At 40.1% G+C, this 20,468-nt stretch overlaps 1 protein-coding gene across 7 annotated transcripts in view; it reads right to left on the minus strand.

Moving 5' to 3' along the window:
- BBS9 (Bardet-Biedl syndrome 9) overlaps positions 1-20,409 on the minus strand; it is a 489,942-nt gene extending 469,533 nt beyond the window's left edge. For 3 of the 7 annotated variants that reach the window (XM_005549820.5, XM_065542146.2, XM_074035248.1), the window contains exons 1-2: positions 19,702-20,181; positions 2,839-2,961 (exon numbers count right to left, since the gene is read on the minus strand). In XM_005549820.5, the coding sequence (XP_005549877.2) occupies positions 2,839-2,950 (112 nt within the window). In that variant the 5' untranslated portion in view covers positions 2,951-2,961; positions 19,702-20,181. The other 4 variants (XM_074035247.1, XM_065542148.2, XM_045387644.3 and 1 more) reach the window with 2 other exon arrangements.
- Between the last annotated feature and the right edge of the window lie 59 nt (positions 20,410-20,468).

Here is a 20,468-nt window from a genome sequence, read left to right on the forward strand (position 1 = left end):
AAGTTTCCACATCTGTTCAAGATTAACCTTCCATCTGTACACCTGATCTCATCTCTGACTGTCCTCTCTGGGTTCCTGCTCCATCAATGAAAGCCTCTATCCTACATTGAATTTTTCCCACTTCCCTCGACCCTTCATGGCCTCCAAATCATCTTCCTCCTTTCTTCCATTCACAGCTAAGTTTCTTTAAAGAGCCATAAATAGTCTCCCCACCTCCCACTCACTTCCCATTCATACACTGAAAACCTAGATTTCATTACCATTGTGCCCACGCATCCATTCTTGTCACAGACACTAATGAACCACTTGCTGCCAAAGAGCATGAAAACTTTTAGGCCAGGCTCAGTGGCTCATGCCTATAATCCCAGCACTTTGGGAGGCCGAGGCATATGGATCACCTGAGGTCAGGAGTTCAAGACCAGACTGGACAGCATGGCAAAACCTTGTCTCTACCAAAAATACAAAAATTAGCTGGGCATGGTGGCAGGCACCTGTGATCCTAGCTACTTGGGAGGCTAAGGCAGGAGAATTGCTTCAACCAGGGAGGTGGAGGTTGCAGTGAGCCAAGATTGTGCCACTGCACTCCAGCCTGGGCCACAGAGTGAGACTCTGTCTTATAAAAAAAAAAAAAAGAAGAAGAAGAAGAAGAAGAAAGAAGAAAGAAGAAGAAAGGAAGAAGAAGAAGAAGAAGGAAGAGGAGGAGGAGGAGGACGAGGAGGAGGAGGAGGACGAGGAGGAGGAGGAGGAGGAGGAGGAGGAGGAGGAAATTTAAAAAAAAAAAAAAACCTTTTCAGTCCTCATGTCACTAAACCTTGCTTCGCAGGTACCAGCCTAATTAGTTTTCCTGCCTCTCTGCCTGCTCTTTTCAGAATCTATTACTCTTCTCACACTTCCCCTGTTGATCCTCTTATTCTCCAGGTTACAGTCCTATACCTCCTCCCTTCTTATTTCAACTTCTCTCCCTGTGCATTTTCACCTGTTCTCAGATCTCCAAACACAAGCACCATATTGTTCATCCCCAAATCTCTACCTCTATTCAGTATACTAGACATTTCTATCTTAAACAGAGCATATCCAAAACTGCTCTTGTTAACTTTCCATTCTATAAGATCAACAAAAATAATTCTCAAACTTGAGAATGCCAGCATTCAATTTTGGAGCTTATCAAAAATTAGGATACCTAAGTCACACCACCCCACCTACCCCTGGATAATACAATCTTATAGCACCTCATGTGTCTGGGATAGAAAATCTTCATACATCATAACCACCCCAGGATATTATGACACAGGTATCCAGGCTTTGGAACACAATGATCAGTGTTTTTGTCTATGTGAAGCACACATATGTAACGATTTTTGTATAGCAAGCTTCAGAAAACAAAGGAAGCTGCTCACAGCTCACCACAAACTATGAGGGAAGCAGTATCTCAGCATATTGGTAACCTACTGGTGGCACCCCAGTAAGGAGCTCTAATAGAAATGAATGAGTGAACAGTATGTCATTCAGATAATCAGTAAGTATAGTTTCCAACCAAGCTGAACTTTAGATAGTTTGGGCAGAAGTAGGTTTGAAATTGTTCTCTCTGGCAGGTATTTCTGTGGCATGACTCTTACATGGCCAAATAATTGGGGAATCACATGCTTTAACAAATAGTGAGGGCAGAGGCAGGGCTGAGGAACCTCCCAATACCCTCTGAATAGAAGGCCTTCCCATCTCCTATCAGTGGAAAATTAGGGACCAAACTTTCCTTCAAAACAACTTAGTAGGTGCTCAGTGCAGTTTAGTACTCCCACTCTTCTGCTTTACCAACACAATTTTCTCCTTTCACATTTTCCTGCAGATTCCACTGTTTCAATTATAGACAAGAAAAACCATTTTTAAAAAATGTAAGAGGATAATATTTATATGCAGTAAACAAAAGAAGAGTTATAATAAGTTTTCTTTTTAAGAGGCTAATGACTATCTAGATTACCAAAAAAAAAGTCCATGACTATAAACCAAATACAAATTTCAAATAGCAATGATACAATAATATAGAATCAAACTGTTTTAAAGGTCACTTAAAAAGCATGAAGATGCATAAGAATAAGCTAGGATGTAGGTTTTAGTATTATAATATGACAATGAAAGCAATGATTTAACAATTGTTTTCTACCACCAAATAGAGCTAGTATAATTTCATTATGGTATGAATGGTTTCCAGGTCCAAAAAAAATGTATTTTTCTTGTAAAGAATTTCTACAAAAGTAAATTTTCCAAATTTTGATACAAATGAAGTGATGCCATAAAATTTGTACTAAATTCCAGCAAACAATATGACAGAATCAGTACAAACCAGAACAGAAACAAAACAGAAAGACTATTGTTATCAGTCTGCTACCTATTACTTATTAAAAAAAACACCTTCAAAATTAAGTACAATTAAGATAGTTCAATTAAGTTCTAAAAAGTATACATTTTGAAAAGCAAGTCATTTTTATTTGATCTTTTTCTTTTTTTTTTTTTTTTGAGATGGAGTCTCGCTCTGTCACCCAGGCTGGAGTGTAATGGCACTATCTCAGCTCACCGCAACCTCCGGGTTTAAGCGATTCTCCTGCCTCAGCCTCCCAAGTAGCTGGGATTGCAGATGCCTGCCACCAAGCCCAGCTAATTTTTGTATTTTTAGTAGAGACAGGGTTTCAACATATTGGCCAGGCTGGTTTTAAACTCCTGACCTCGTGATCTGCCCACCTTGGCCTCCCAAAGTGCTGGGATTACAGGTGTGAGCCACCGTGCCTGGCCTTATTTGATCTCTTTAAAGCTTTGATCCAAGATGCATGGTAGTAAATTGCTTACCTTGTCCATTTCCACTATTGTCAACATTAGCCAGACACAAACAGCCTTGATCAAATTCTTCTTTATCTCCCAGAATAGTAGACCACCAATCACGGGCTTTAAATAAAGACATTTTCTTTCACACTAAAAAGAAAACATTTATAATAATCAAATTCACACTATGAATTAATAATTATGTCTTAAGGCATAGCAAATTAAACTTGGACAGATCTGAGAAGACATTTCTATATTAACTTTTTAATATTTTGTACACATAAATGAAACCACAAATCCAAATGGCTGGAAGCATTAATCAGATATTTTGCAACACCATTAGTAAATTGGGCTGAGAATTATACATTTATGTTGTGCTAATTCTCTCTTCCGAAACATTTAGGAGAGAATTGCAGAAAATAACAAAAGAACATATTCTTTGGCGGATCAAGATTCAAATTCCATCAGCACTATTTAACACATAAGTCTTCGGTGAAATACCTAACTTCCTTTCAGTCTAGTCATTGGCGAGACTGCACTACAGTTGGCCCTCCATACCTGTGAGAGATTGGTTCCAAGACCCCACAGATGAAAAATCCCCAGTTGCTCAAGTCCCTTATTATATATAATGACCTGGTACAGCCAGCCTTCCATATCCATAGGTTTCAGTCTGCAGTTGGTTGAATCCATGGATGTGAAACCCAGGGATATGGAGGGCCAACTGCATCTCCTATTACAAAGAGTTGCTGAGACAAATGAGATCAAACCCATCAGTGACTAGCCCTGGAAATGGTATGTTACAGGTACTTAAAAAGCATTCACTTCCTCTTACTATGATAGTTACAGAAAGGCAAAACAGAAAAGGGAAATTCACACCAAAAATGAAGCAGGAAAATTGGGCTGCAGGACCATTTATACCAGTAACTATCTGTGTGTCCTTGGGCAACCCACATAACCTCTCCTTACTTTGATTTCTTATCTAGAATGACTATAGACCAGCCCTACCTACCACTGAGTTGCTGATATGGCAGATGTGAAAGCACTTGGACCTTTTGAATTACAACACAGATTCACATGCCCTGGGACTCTACAACAGTTCATTTATTTAACATAAATGAGGCTTTCCTTCATGTTACACTGATTTAAATGGTAGTTAAGAAATGCAGTCAATTCTCCTTATTCACAAAAGTTATGTTTTATAAGGCCGCCGTAAACAATGAATTAGCAGATACTGAGCCATTGCTCCTAGGAGAAACACAGGGTTAGATAGATTCCTGCAAGCTTCTAGTAACAACAGTTTCTTCAACCAATCAATACATAATGTAGTGTTTTTTGTGCTTCTATTTTTTTTTTTTTTTTTTTTTTTTTTGAGACGGAATCTCGCTCTGCCACCCAGGCTGGAGTGCAGTGGCCGGATCTCAGCTCACTGCAAGCTCCGCCTCCCGGGTTCACGCCATTCTCCTGCCTCAGCCTCCCAAGTAGCTGGGACTACAGGCGCCCGCCACCTCGCCCGGCTAGTTTTTTGTATTTTTTAGTAGAGACGGGGTTTCACCGTGTCAGCCAGGATGGTCTCGATCTCCTGACCTCGTGATCCGCCCGTCTCGGCCTCCCAAAGTGCTGGGATTACAGGCTTGAGCCACCGCGCCCGGCCTTTTGTGCTTCTATTTAAAGATACCTTATTTAATATGTATTGATGATTCATTACTACGGGAATCATGGCCATCGGCACTAGAACTCAGTCTGAACTAAGCTTATCTAATTGCACGTACAGATGCTTTTCAATTTATAATGGGATTACATCTCAATAGAACCATCATAAATTGAAAATATTTTAAGTCAAAAATTCATTTAATATACCAGGGAAAAGATCAAAAATCAAAATTTGAAGTATGGTTTCTATTGAATGTGTATCACTCCCACAACATCCTAAAGTCGAAAAATCATAAGTCAAACCGTTGTTAAGTCAGGGACCATCTGTCTGTTCTCCACAAGATACATCACAGCCTTTTTGCATTTAGGAACATTAGACAGCACTTCAGTATTACATTTGCAGGCCATTTTAAACAGTGAAAACACCACACCCGCCTCCAAAAACAACTTACCAAAATGTGGGGGAAAACATGACACTAAATACTGTAGACCATGAAAGGACACTTGCTTATAGTATGAGAACTGAAACAAGAAAGCAGTTGTTTAACATCAGCTGGGAACATGTGCATCAGGTGACTCAATTTTTACTCCTTTGCACTTGACCACAAATGACCACAAAAGCATTGCGAGCACTGATTTGGAGGTTACAAATAAATTTTAGCAAGTAGGCAAATTCACGAATGATACAAAGTCTGCCAATAATGAGGATCAGCTCTACTTTTTTTTTTTTTTTTTTTTTTTTTTTTGAGACAGAGTCTTGCTCAGTCACCCAGGCTGCAGTGCGGTGGCGCGATCTCGGCTCACTGCAAGCTCCGCCTCCCGGGTTCTCGCCATTCTCCTGCCTCAGCCTCCCGTGTAGCTGGGACTATAGGCGCCCGCCACTACGCCCGGCTAGTTTTTTGTATTTTTAGTAGAGACGGGGTTTCACCGTGTTAGACAGGATGGTCTCGATCTCCCGACCTCGTGATCCGCCCGTCTCGGCCTCCCAAAGTGCTGGGATTACAGGCTTGAGCCACCGCGCCCGGCCAGCTCTACTTTTTTAAAATGTAGACCAACCTACCTCTTAAAGTAAGCCTTCCACATGGGCTAATCATTGAAACCAAGGTCATTTGTTTTTATACAAAGTTGGCCAAGAAATTGGCTGTAAATAATGTGGTGGGAAAGTACAGACTCTGGAGGCAACCTGTGTGAGTTTGAATTCCTGCTCCACCACATACTAACCATGCAACCAGTGGAAGGTTACTAAAAGTTAAGGAACGTCTCTGTACTTCGGCTTTCTCATTTACAAAACAAAGGTAAGAGTGGTGTCGTGATGATTAAATAAGAATGCAGTTTCCTACGGAACTGGAAAAAATATGTGCAGGTCATATATATGATAAGGAATTAATATCCAGGATACGTAAAGAACTCCTACAACTCAACAACAACAAAAACAAACCAGGCCATTAAAACATAGGCAAAAGAACCCGAACAGACACTTCTCCAAAGAAGATACACAAATGAGCTGGGCGTGGTAGCTCACACTTGTAATCCCAGCACTTTGGGAGGCAGAGACAGGAGGATCACTTGGGGTCAGAAGTTCTCGAGACCAGCCTGGCCAACATGGCGAAACCTCATCTCTACTAAAATACAAAAATTAGCCAGGCGTGGTGGTGGGCACCTGTAATCCCAGCTACTCAGGAGGCTGAGGCAAAAGAATTGCTTGAACCCAGGAGGCGGAGGTTGCAGTGATCCAAGGTCATGCCACTGTACTCCAGCCTGGGTTACAGAGTAAGACTCTATCTCAAACAACAACAAAAAAGATATACAAATGGCCAGGAAGAATATGGAAAGATGCTCAAAATCACTAATCATCAGGGATATGCAAATCAAAACAACATCACCTCACATCCATTATCAAAAAAAAGAAAAATATATTCAACCTAAGAATGATGACTGCAAGAAGGAAAAAACACAAAATAACAAGTGTTGGCAAGGACGTGGAGAAATTGGAATCTCTGTACACTGTTGGTGGGAATATAAAATGGTGCAGCTACTATGGAAAACAGTGGGTAGGTCCCACAAAAAATTAAACATAGGGCCGGGCGCAGTAGCTCACGCCTTTAATCCCAGCACTTCGGGAGGCCAAGCCAGGTGGATCACGAGGTCAGGAGATCGAGACTATCCTGGCTAACACAGTGATGCCCTGTCTCTACTAAAAATACAAAAAATTAGCCAGGTGTGGTGGCAGGCACCTGTAGTCCCAGCTACTTGGGAGACTGAGGCAGGAGAATGGCATGAACCTGGGAGGCAGAATTTGCAGTGAGCCGAGATCACACCACTGTACTCCAGCCTGGGCGACAGAGTGAGACTCCGTCTCAAAAACAAAAAAAAAAATTAAACATAGAAGTTTTGATCCAGCCATCCCACTTCTTGGCAGATATCCAAAAGAACTAAAAACAGCATCTCAGAGAGATATTTTTACACACAGATTTACTGTATCATAATTCATAATAACCAAGAGGTAGAAGCAATCTAAACATCCATCAATGGATAAATGGATAAAGAAAATGTGGTATACCCATACAATGGAATATTATGCAGCCTTAAAAAGGAAGGAAATTCTGACATATGCTATGTAGATGAACCTTGAGGACATTATGTTAAGTAAAATAAGCCAGTCACAAAAAGACAAACACCATATAATTCCACTTATGTGAGGTACCTAGAATAGTCACAGAAACATTAAGAATGGTGACTGTCAGGGGCTAGGAAGAAAGGAGAACTGTTAATAGGTATATAGTTTTGACTTTGCAAGATGAGAAGTTCTGGAGATTGGTTGTACAACAATGTCAATTTACCTACCATTACTGAACTATATAGTTAAAAATGGTTAGATGTTCAGTTTTATGTTACACATATTTTACCACTATTAAAAAAAAATATATACAGTTTTAGTTTTTTACAAAAAGGAATACAGTAGACCACTTAGTACAATACCTGGCACATAATAAGCACTCAATAAGTGTTAGCTGTTGCTCTGGTTTTGATCCCTTTTTATGATTTTTTAAACTTACATTAAAGAAAAAAACTCAATGTCCTGGTTAAACACACTATGGTACATCCACACCATACCAATATAACTTAAGAATTTAAAACATAACTGACACATGCAACTTGGATAGATTTCAAGAGCATTATGCTGAATGAAAAAAAAAAAAATCCAAAAAGGTAAAATATTAAATAATTACATTTCTAATTCTCAAAATGACAAAATCATAGTAATGTAGAACAGCCATGTGGTTGCTAGGCTTACAGAAGGGTGTAACTATAAGGAGCTAATAATAAAAGGCACTTTCTTTGGGATTAATTTCTTAGAAATATCTACAAAAAAAAAGTGCATCCAATTTGATTTGGTAAAATCCAAATCAAATCTATAGTTTAACTTTAGTATTATATTAATGTCAATTTAATGGTGGGCTGGGCCCAGTGGCTAACATCTATAATTAGCCTAAGCAACATAGGGAGACCCTATCTCTACAAAAAATAAAAACATTAGATGGGCTTTGTGGTCCATGCCTATAGTCCCAACTACTCTCAGGAGTCTGAGGAGAGGATCAACTGAGCCCAGGAGTTTGAAGTTGCAGTGAGCTTTTTTGGGGGGTGGGAAACAGAGTCTTGCTCTGACACCTAGGCTGGAGTGTAGTGGCACAATCCCACTCACTGCAACCTCTGCCTCCCAAGTTCAGGCGATTCTCCTGCCTCAGCTTCCCAAGTAGCTGGGATTACAGACACCTGCCAACACGCTCAGCAAATTTTTGTATTTTAGTAGAGATGGGGTTTCCCCATGTTGACCAGGATGGTCTCCAACTCCTGATCTCAAGCCATCCACCCACCTCAGCCTCCCAAAGTGCTGGAATCATAGGTGTGAGCCATCGCGCCAGCCTGCAGTGAGCTTTGATCAAGGCACAGCACTCCAGCCTACAAAACAGAGATCCAGTCTCTACGACGAAAACAAATTTGATGGTTTTGATCATTGTACTGTTTTCATTGGGAAACCATTATTTTTACAACTTCTAAGTGAGTCTGAAATTCTTTCAAAATGACTAGTTTAAAAAAAGAAATACCAGGAGAAAAAAGAACGAAAACTCCATCCAAAGTCCTCTCTTTATGCTAAGAAAGAAATTAGATAAACACTGGAAGTTGATGGAAGTGAACAAATATCTAACAGGTAAACAAATTTATAATGAGTTTCAAAATATGTGGGAAACTTTCTGAAAAATATTTGCACCATTTGTTTTTACTGATGACATTATGTAACCATACAAATTGTCAGATTACTAAACTTCAAATCTGGGAGCAAGCATTCAAAAAACATAATAATCATCTGTATTATACTTTTACTGGATTTTTGAGAGGAAAGTAACAGTATTCAATACATCCCAGATAGTCTCACTATATATGCCAAATACCTAGGAGAATTGTAATATGCCATACTACTGGACTACAAGAATGAGGATACATCATTCTCTCGCAGCTCAGAGCAGAATATTAGCCAAATTCACACTTGAAATGCCAATGATTTCCTAGGAGGACTCACAGGACACAGCACAGTCATCTTCATGGCTATGAAGGATGGCTATGATAAAAGGATAAAAAGCATAATCACGAAAGGGAAAGGTGCATGATGAGAAATCTGGAGAAAACCAGACACAAGCTTAGAAGACAAAGGAATGGTACAGAGGTTAAGAAGAAGAGGAACCCGACCGGGTACAGTGGCTCACGCCTGTAATCCCAGCACTTTGGGAGGCCGAAGCGGGTGGATCACAAGGTCAGGAGATGGAGACCATCCTGGCTAACACGGTGAAACCCCGTCTCTACTAAAAATACAAAAAATTAGACGGACGGGGTGGCGGGCGCCTGTAGTCCCAGTTACTCAGGAGGCAGAGGCAGGAAAAGGGCGTGAACCCGACAGGCGGAGCTTGCAGTGAGCCAAGATCGCGCCACTGCACTCCAGCCAGGGCGACAGAACAAGACTCCCGTCTCCAAAAAAAAAGAAAAAAAAAAAAAAAAAGAAGAAGAATTAGAAGAGGAATCCACCAGAAGCTTAAAAGGGGCATTCACTGAGATCAAAACAAAGCCAGAAGAAAGTTATCTGGAAGGAAGTGGGGAAAAAAAAAAAAATGTGTCCAGAATAAGGGAGTGACCTGCTGTATCAAGTGCTCCTGATACACCATAAAGGATGAAGACATGGAGGCATAAGCTCCATTTGGAGACATAGCTAAGGACAGAAATCAGTAGTAACCAACCAAAGAGTAAGTGATCCTCTGCTCACTCCTGCTTCAGCCGGTTCAAAAGTCTCAGGGAGAGAAAAATAAGAAAGGAAGAACTATACAACACTCAAGGGGGGGTCTTACCTTTGCCTAACACAGGCAGAAAAGAAAACTGCATGGGTTTTCATCTTCCTGCCTAGAGAACACACTAAACCAAGTAAGGGAGAAAGAAGAGTTTTTTCTGTTAATGATAATGAATGATACATTTTTTTTTTTTGTTTGTTTGTTTTTTTTTTTTTGTTTTTTTTTTTTTGAGACGGAGTCTCACGCTGTTGCCCAGGCTGGAGTGCAGTGGCGTGATCTCGGCTCACTGCAAGCTCCGCCTCCTGGGTTCACGCCATTCTCCTGCCTCAGCCTCCTGAGTAGCTAGGACTATAGGCGCCCGCCACCGCGCCCAGCTAATTTTTTGTATTTTTAGTAGAGACGGGGTTTCACTGTGGTCTCGATCTCCTGACCTTGTGATCCGCCCGCCTCGGCCTCCCAAAGTGCTGGGATTACAGGCTTGAGCCACCGCGCCCGGCCCTTATGATACATTTTTTAAAAGTCAAAATCCTTAGATAAGTGACCACAAGAGACAAAGCTGGAGTTTGAATATAAATACTGCATCAAGTGAAAGTAGCTATCCTATGAAAATGACCTGAAAAACCTGCTAGTCAATAAATTTTTTCAGCTTGCTAGAATGAATACAAAAATATCCTCCAACATTATGATCTAGTGGGCTGTTAAAAGATAAAAGACAAAAAAAGAATCAAAAAAATCCTCCAATATGAAAGAACTAACTTTCCAACAATGTCGACAAATAGGAATGCCTATAGAAGACATTCATTTCTCATTAAGTTTTTTGTTTTTGTTTTTGTTTTTGAGATGGAGTTTCACTCTTGTTGCCCAGGTTAGAGTGCAATGGCACGATCTCAGCTCACCGCAAACTCCACCTCCTCGGTTCAAGTGATTCTCCTGCCTCAGCTTCCCGAATAGCTGGTATTACAGGCATGCGCCACACCCAGCTAATTTTGTATTTTTAGTAGAGACGGGGTTTCTCCATGTTGGTCAGGCTGGTCTTGAACTCCTGAACTTAGGTGATCCACTGACCTCAGCCTCCCAAAGTGCTGGGATTATAGGCATGAGTCACCACACCTAGCCTCATTTCTCATTAACTTCTAACCAAAAATCAGAAATCTACTTGTACTGACAAAATAACAAAGGCATCATTTAAATCCTTCTTGGCGAGGCACAGTGGTTCATGTCTGTAATGCCAGCACTTTGAGAGGCCAAGCCAGGAGAATTGGTTCAGGCCAGGAGTTTGAGACCAGTCTGGGCAACATAGCAAGACCCCATCTCTCCCCCTAAAAAAAAAAATATTAGCCAGTCTACCACTTGAGCCCAGGAGTTGAGGCTACAGTGAGCCATGATTGCGTCACTGCACTCCAGCCTGGGCAACAAAGCCAGACCCTGTCTCTTAAAAATATATATATCATTATTGTTTCTCCTGTTCTATCAATTTTTCCTCATTCACCCACCACTTTGTTTGCTCCTGAAATCCTTCTTTTCACGGAGTTTGGTTCCTTGCTACTCCAGGCGTACTCCCTGGATCAGCAGCATCTGTATCACTCAAAAACTTACGAGAAATGTTGAATCTCATCCTCCCCAAACAGTATCTCCAGGTGAATCACAAGGACCTTAAGGTTGAAGAGGCAATGATATAACTGATACCTGATTGCCTAAGTGGATATTTTCTTATAGCAGAGCTCCAGTTTTCCCCTTCTTTTTCAGAGGGCCTCTGCCATCAGTTACCTTTTGAGGGCTCAAAAAAAAATTATTTTTCAAGTCAAAGACCTAAAACAGCTGTAAAGTATCCATCAATCAGCTGGTCCTCTCACTTTACAGGAGAGGCCCAGAGAAATTACATGATTCCTATACCTCACACAGCTAATGGCAGGACCTTGCTTCTGCATACTCTCTCCCTGGTCTCTAGACCCCTGTCTCATTAGGCTGCCAATAATCTGCAATTTAATATCAAAAAACTGAAAAAGTATGTCGATAGAAGGATTTTGTTGTTGTTGTTTGTTTGCTTTGTTTTAATCTTTAAAGACTGTGGAGGAATGGCTAATTTTTAAACCTACGTCCAATAAATGGCTCTTCCTCACAAGAACATAGCTACCTTAATTATTTCAGAACAATATTTCAGAGCAACAACAAAGACTTTCATGCCAGGGCAAACATAAGGTCATGCATAGGAGAATTTCATAAATTCCATTACATAAACATCTGTATGTTTGTTCCCCCAATGTCGGAAGTAGTATCATGCACCATTGTAGACAATAATTTATTGAACAATAAGGACTTACATCTTTAAAGAATTAATAAACAATAGAAAAAAACAATTTGGGCTGATAATCAATAGTCACCATTTGTTTCCGAAGTGCCTCTCTCCAGTTTCAAAAGTAGAAGCACAGAAGAAGCACTGCCCACCCCGAAGAAATTAAGAAACCACAAACTCTCATCAGTACAAAGTTGGGATACCACTAATTTCCTTTGATAAAAAATGGGTGGATTTCAAAAGACAGCTTAGACAGCAGTGATGGCAGCCGCTGCGAAAACGCTGGCGCAGCGGGGGAGACACAGCAGGGGCTGCCCACTCTGTGGAGCCAGCGGGGGCGGGGAACAGGGAGGAGCCCCGCCCCCTACCAAGTTGGAGGGGCAGGAGCCCCGCGCTCCTGGGCGCAGCTGCAGCCACTCAATCACAACTCCAGACCCAGGCATCCCTGCACTGTCGGTGGCCCGGGAAGCACCCCTGCCCCTGCAGTTTGGAAGTGCCCACTCCCGCTCCCTGGCCTCTCCCAACTCCCAGAGCCCACTCCGATTTCCAACCAAAGTTGAAGCCCAGCCCAGGTACTGTCGCAACCCGGCCATGTGTGTGCGTGCTCGGGGCAGTGCTGATACACCAGTCCCCTAACACCTCGGTCCCCTCTAACTCTGGGTGCAGATAGCACAGGAGGGACACACACGGGGAGCTGAGGGCTTAAGTATACTCCACTGGTATACCCAAGAACAGAGGAGACCCTCTGCTGACTCAAGAAGAAATAAAAAATCTAAATAGATCCATAATAAATAAAGAAATTGAATTAGTAATCAAAAAACTATCCACAAAGAAAAGGCCAGGCCAAGATAGATCCACTGGTGGACTCTACTAAACAATTAAAGCAAAATTATACCCATTCTTCAAAAACCACTCCAAAAAACAAAAGAGGAGAGAATACTTCCCACCTCATTTTATAAATCTAGTTACCCTGAGCCAAAACCAAACACATCACAAGAAAACAACAGACCAATATCCCTTATGAATATGGATGCAAAAATCCTCAACAAAATACTACTAGCTAACTGAATCCAACAATATATAAAAGGTATTACATAACATGTCTAAATAGAGTTACCTAAAGAATGCAAGGTAGGCATCCTTAACATCCAGAAATGAACTAATGTAAAATCAATAAAATCTAAATCAAAAGCCACTTGATCACCTCCATAAATCCAACTCTTCCATTATAAAAAACACTCAAAACACTAGGAATAGAAGGTTCCTCACACTGATAAAAGGCATCTATGCAAAATCCACAGCTTACATCATACTTAATAGTGTAAACTGAACGCTTTCCTCCTAAGATCAGGCGTAAGACAAGGATGTCTGCATTCACCACTTGTATTCAAAATCATACTGGATGCTCTCAACTATAGCAATTAGGTAAGAAAAGGAAATAAAAGGCTTCCAAATGGGAAAAGAAGAAGTAAAACTATCTTTACTCACAGATGACATAATCTTGTATATAGAAAATCCTAAGGAATTCACAAAAAAAGATTAGAACTACTAAATGTGTTAAGCAAGGTTGCAGGATACAAAATAAATATACGAATATCAATTATATTTCTATATTCTTGCAATGAACAATCCAAAATGAAATTTAAAAAATAATTACATTTACAATAGCACCCAAAAGAGTAAAATACATAAGTTAGCCAGGTATGGTGGTGCTCACCTGTAATACTAGCTACACAGGAGGCTGAGGCAAGAGGATCACTTCAACTCAAGAGTTCAAGATTACAGTGAGCTATGATCATACCACTACACTCCAGCCTGGGCAACAGAGCAAGACTCCATCTAAAAAAAAAAAATACTTAGGAATAAATTTAACAAAAGAAATGTAGAACTTATGCTCTGAAAACTATGAAAACATTGTTATAGAAATAAAGAAGATCTAAATAAATGGAAAACATCCCATGTTCATGGATCTGAAGACTTAATATTGTTAGGATGGCAATACTTCCCAAATCAATCTACTGATTCAATGTAATCCCTATCAGATTCCCAGATGTCTTCTCTGTAGAAATCAACAAGTTTCTTCTAAAATTTGTATGGAATTTCCAGGGACCCAGAATAGCAAAAACAATCTTAAAATTAAAAAAGAACAAAGGTAGAGAACTCACACTTCCCCAAAACTTACTAAAGCAACAATAATTAAGCCAGTATGGCACTAGCATAAGGATAGACATAAAGATAAATGGAAAATACTAAGAGTCCAGAAATAAACCCATACATCTATGATCAACCAATTTTCAACAAAGGTGTCAAGATCATTCAACAAGTAATTGCAACAGGTGGGTCTAAGATGACCGAATAGTCACATGCAAAAGAATGAAATTGGATGCTTACCTCTAATCATATGTTTAAAATTAACTCAAAATGTGTCAAAGATCTAAGTGTAAGATCATGTACGGATAAAATTATGAAACTCTTGAAACTCTTAGAAAACAATATAAGTAAATCTTTATGACCTCAGATTTGGCAATGGATTCTTAGATTTGACACCAGAAATGTGAGCAATAAAAAATAAATAAGGGCCAAGCATGGTGGCTAATGCCTGTAACTCCAATACTTTGGGAGGCTAAGGCAGGAGGATTGCTTGAGCCAGGAGTCTGAGACCAGCCTGTGCTGATCCCATCGCTACAAAAAATATAAAAATTAGCCAGGTGTGGTGGTGTGTGCCTGTAGTCCCAGCTACTGGGGAGGCTGAGGTGGGAGAATTGCTTAACACTGGGAGGCTGAGGCTACAGAGAGCCATGATTGCACCACTGCACTCCAGCCTGGATGACAGAGCAAGATCCTGTCTCAAAATAAATAAATAAACAAATAAAGCCAGGTGCAGTGGCTGATGTCCGTAATCCCAACACTTTGGGAGACTGAGGCAAGCAAACTGCTCAAGCCTGAGAGTTTGAGAAGAGCCTGGGCAACAAAGCGAGACCCCATCTAAACAAAAAATAAAAAATTAGCTGAGCATGGTTGTGTATGCCTATAGTCCCAGCTACTTGAGAGGCTGAGGCAGGAGTTTGAGGTTGCTGTGAGCTAAAATCATGCCACTACACCTCAGCTTGGGCAGCAGAGTGAGACTCTATCTCAAAAAAAACAAAATAAATAAACTAGACTTCATCAAAACTAAAAACTTTTGGTTTTCAAAGGTCACCATCAAGAAGATGAAATGATGGGAGAAAATATTTGCAAATCATATATCTGATAATATACAAGAACTCATACAACTCAATAATAAAAAAAGTCCAATTAAAAATGAACAATGGGTCTGAATAGGTATTTTTCCAAGTAAGATATACAAATGGCCAATAAGAACATAAAAAGATGCTCAAGGCCAGGTGCAGTGGCTCATGCCTGTAATCCCAGCACTTTGGGAGGCCAAGGCAGGAGGATCACCTGAGGCCAGGAGTTCGAGACCAGCCTGGCCAACATGGTGAAACCCCATCTCTACTAAAAATACAAAAAACAAAACAAAAAAAAATAGCCAAGCATGGTGGCAGGTGCCTGTAATCCCAACTACTTGGGAGGTAAGAGAATCGCTTGAACCCGAGAGGCAGAGGTTGCAGTGGGCCAAAATCACACCATTACACTCCAGCCTGGGCAACAAGAGCAAAACTCTGTTTCCAAAAAAAAAATGCTCAGCATAATTAGTCATTAGGGAAACACAAATCAAAACTATGAGATATCACTTCACACCTACTATGACAGAATCAAATAAGTCAGATAGTAATAAGTGTTGGTGAGGATGTGGAGAAATCAGAACCCTCATATACTGCTAGTGGGGATGCAAAATGATGCAACCACTTTAGAAAGGAATCTAGAAGTTCCTCTAACACTTAAACACAGAATTACCATATGACCCAGCAATTTAATACTGAAGTATCTATCCAAGAGCAATGAAAACATATGTCCATACAAAAAAACTTACACATAAATGTTTATAGTAGCATTATTCATAATAGCCAAAATTTGGAAACAACCCAAATGTCCATCAGCTGATGAATATATAAACAAAAGGTAGTATCCATACAGTGGAATATTATTTGGCCATAAAAAAGAAAAGAACAAAATACTGATATATGTTACAACATAAATGAATAAAAGCATATAGGTTTTAGAATAAGACATATCTGGCTCTTAAAAACATGCTAAGTTAAAGAAGCCAGTCACAAAAGGCCACCTATTATATGATTCTGTTTATATAAAATATCCAGGATAGGCAAATTCATAGAGACAGAAAGTAGATTCATAGTTGCTTAGGTCTCAGCGTAGGGGAGAACGAAGCGGGAAGGAGAGTTACAGCTAAAGGATGTGCGGTTTCTTTTTGAGTTGATAAAAATAACCCAAACTTGGCTGTGGTAATGGTTACATGTATCTGTGAACATACAAAAAAGGAATTGAATTTTATGCATTAAATGGGTGAATTGTATAGTATTTTAATTATATTTCAACAAAGCTTTTTTTTTTTAAAGAGAACAAATGGTGATGGATACATGGGGTTCATTTTGTTATTCTTTATGCTTTTGCTTATGCTTCAAATTCTCCCAAAAAAACAAAAATGAAGTTTCTCTTTTTTTTTTTTTTTTTTTTTTAAGTAGAACACTCCTGTATTTTGGCCACATTTACCATTAGGCCAGGAGCAGTGGCACACACCTGTAATCCCAGCACTTTGGGAGGCCAAGGTGGATTTATCACTTGAGCTAAAGAGTTCAAGACAAGCCTGGGCAACATAGTGAGACATCATCTTTGCCAAGCATGGCAGAAAAAACAAAAATTTTTTAAACTTCTTTAAATATTAAAAAAAAAAGTGCAACAGCAAATTAAATTTAGAAAGTCAGCAAAATACATTCTGCCCTTTTTCCTGGAAGACATCCTAAGTCATCAAGAAAATGAAAAATTAGCCATAAATTGAGACATAAATAAAATGCTCATCTGTATTCCAATCTAGGAAAGATATAGGCCTTGACATTGAGATATTAAGATAAGCAGTTGGGTGGGGGAGATCTGATACTGACAGGTTAGGAAGGATGGTAAGGACCAATAGTAATAAACATTTTTCAGTCATGAAACCTGGCTTTTGGGTTACAAAAATAAACAAAAAGTGTTCTAAATAACAAAAAATAAAATATGTATACACTGATTTTTTAAATTCAGTTTAGTTAACTGTCTTGAATAAGGAACCGAGGTTTGCATTTTATCCCCTTTTCATTCAGTGTTGATTTCCAGTTGCTCACTGATTTGTCTTTTAAGTAACTGGAAAATAAAAACCAGGTTTTTAATGATATCGCCTTAAAGGAAAGTATCTACTAATCATTTACTAAAGCCCAGTCAGGATTCTAAACGCTTTGCAAGCATTCTATTTTAATCTTCATAACAAAACTACAAAGTAAATTGTAGATACTATTATTCAGGTATCCTTGAATACAGAGAGGTTAAGAAACCTGCGCCAGTGGTCTCACTAGTTAAGTGATGTGCGGTACCTAAACCCAGACTGTCTACTCCAGAACCCTAAACAAATGGCCTATGCACACGCCCCTCCATGTAGACTATAAAAACAATAGCTCTATTCACACTAATTCTAATCACTACAAGTTCAAACTGCAGGCAAGTATGTCATACATTTGATTAAATTGTTAAAGGATGATTAGAAGACAATAATTTGAATGTTGTAACAGGGGCATTCCTATAAATAGGCACAACAGATTAGTTTCTAATGCCTTGTTAGAATAATAAATGGGAGATAATCTCCTTACCCCCTAAACTCTAGAAATTCTCTTCTACATTCTTCACTTGACACTTGTTTGTTTTGAATACTTATTTTTTTCTACAACAAGTTTACTCAAATTCAGGTTTTATTTAAGAGGTGGCTGTATTAACACCTCATTGACCTAGTCCTACAATATGATCAGCTGTGAAAGTAATAACCCCAAAGAATGCTGTGGGAAAAACATACGGGTTTGAAGGTCAGTTCTGGAAACAGACCTTGAAGCTGTTGTTCATTTTCAGAGCTTTGCTTTCTCCAGGTTATGCTAGTGTCACATTAAATTTAAGAAAGTAGAAATCAGGTCTTCCAGTCAAAGAAAGATGACAAATGCATATAGCATTAGAAGTATACTGCTTTTGTAGGCAATAATACAAGGGCTCACTTGGAATTTTCAACAAAAGACGCAAAGGGCAAAATAACACAAAATTTGGAGTAGGACAGCTCTGGGTCCACTTTCTGACCACGTTTCCACTACATGACCTGAAACAAGTCCCTCATCCTCTAGTATCTCAATTGTTCTAGGATGGAGGAGGATAAAATGGTTCAACCCATAGCAAGTACTCAATAGTCAGTAATAACCTAACAATAGAAACAGTGGTGGTGGGAGAGACGGTGGTAGCAGTGGTAGTGGAAAGAGACAATGGTAGTGTGTTCTGTGCGAGACACAATTACGAATGCCAAACTCACCCTCTGGACTGAAATTTGAAATGGGACTCACAAAGACTGATAGCAATCACTAATGGAAATGTTATTCATCAGCAGGGATGTTTTATAATAACTTCATGTATTTTAATAATTTTCAAAAAATATTTGAAAGTATTCTAAAGCGTAAGACTTACTACATCCCTCAAAAGGTGTAAAAGTTTTAAAATTACTATATATACTATTGCTGTTGGATTTTTTCCCTTCAATGAGCATTTCAATGAGAATTTCTATCAAGAAGCTGTACCATAAATATAAGTGTATAGTTGTAATTTAACCACAACAATTACACGCAATGAAAAATCCCTTAAAGTCTCACAAATAACTTGTAACTTGTTTTCAAAATAAAATTTTTTTAAATTCTTCTTTAAAAACTTCTGGGTTTTCTAGTTTCTTTTTTTAATTCTTCCGCTTATTCATGAAAAAAAATCTCAGTAATTGTTTTCTTTATAAAATGCTAATAAGTTCGAAAATCTTTCTCTCTCTGATTGCTAGCCAACTTAAGACCCATAGCTTATCCTGCAGCATCTTTCAAGTTGTTTATCAATGAGGACATGTAAGATGTGTATACATGTAAGATACGGTTTCATTTTTAAAGTAAAAGTGAGATACCCAAAAAAATACATTTCTCCAGGAAATTGAAGTCAAATGCAGGACTTGACTGGCAGCAAGTGCTGATAAAATCAGCGCAGCTCATCTAAACTGTTGTGGTCTCCAAGTAAAAAGAGAAGAAACAATAATCCTATTACGAGAAGGAATGGGGGTATTAGTACATGCATCCTACTTCAGTCGTAGGCTGGGAACTGTTCTGCCCATTTACTCACAGACCTGTTGAAGTGTCTCAGGAGGATGCTCATGCTCCATGTGACATTCCTCAATGGAATCCTTAAAAAGTCTCATCCCTTTTTTCTCAAAGGTATTCACAGAATCGCATACACTTTGTGCTCCTAGTGTTTATTCCAGTGCAAACATCTTTCTAAGAAATCAATCACCTTACAGCCCCCAAACCATTTTATTGCATTGGAGGATCTTGTTCACAAAATAAAAAATGGAAAGGGCATTCATGTACCCGAAGTTTAATACCAGACATACCATCTTACCTGATGCCACGTCAGATGAGCTCTGTCTCACCTTTCTGCGAACCCTCGTTCCGCAAATTTCCCTTTATGAACGCCTGACAAGGTCCCAGTGATGGAGCAGAGGGAGCAAGAACGGAGGGTGCAAAGAAAAGCAACCTTTAGCTTCACTATTCCCTCTCGTCCTCCAGCTGAAAGTTGTTCCACGTCCCGGGCAAAGAGAGAGCCCCACCAGGCAGTACCATCAGCTCCACAGAGTTGGAGTGATTTCCCCCAAGAAGCTCCCCTGCGCCCCCCGTCACCCCCCAGAGACCAGCAGAGGAAACGGCATCTATCCCTTGGAAGACACTAGGCAGGCAAGAACAAATGCAAGTCCTGCTGCTCACACCGAGGAGGAAAGGATGGAGGAGGCGGCGAATGGGATGTAGCAGAAACCCGACGGCCGCAGCGGAAGGGACACCTCCCCTCTCCAGACTAACTCTGAGCCATCTTCGCCCTGTTGTCATAGCACTTACAACGGACGCCACTGCGCAGTCACGCCGCGCCGCGCCGCCTTCTGGGGGCTGGAGTCCAGAGAGGCTGAGGCGCGAAGGAGGAGACCGACTTCTCAGGGGGCCGCGGTTGGAATTAGATTACTGCTGGGGCGGGGCTCGAGTGAACCACGGCCTGGTTCTTATTAGCAGAGAGGGATAATTACTGCAATCCTCTGCCCCGTCAAGACAGCAGTTCCTCAAGGAAGACCCGCCTCCTGCCTGGGCTCTGGGCGCAGGCCACGCCCCCCAGAAGCGTGC

This window comes from Macaca fascicularis, chromosome 3 (assembly GCF_037993035.2).
Source record: "Macaca fascicularis isolate 582-1 chromosome 3, T2T-MFA8v1.1".
Lineage (NCBI taxonomy): Eukaryota > Metazoa > Chordata > Mammalia > Primates > Cercopithecidae > Macaca > Macaca fascicularis.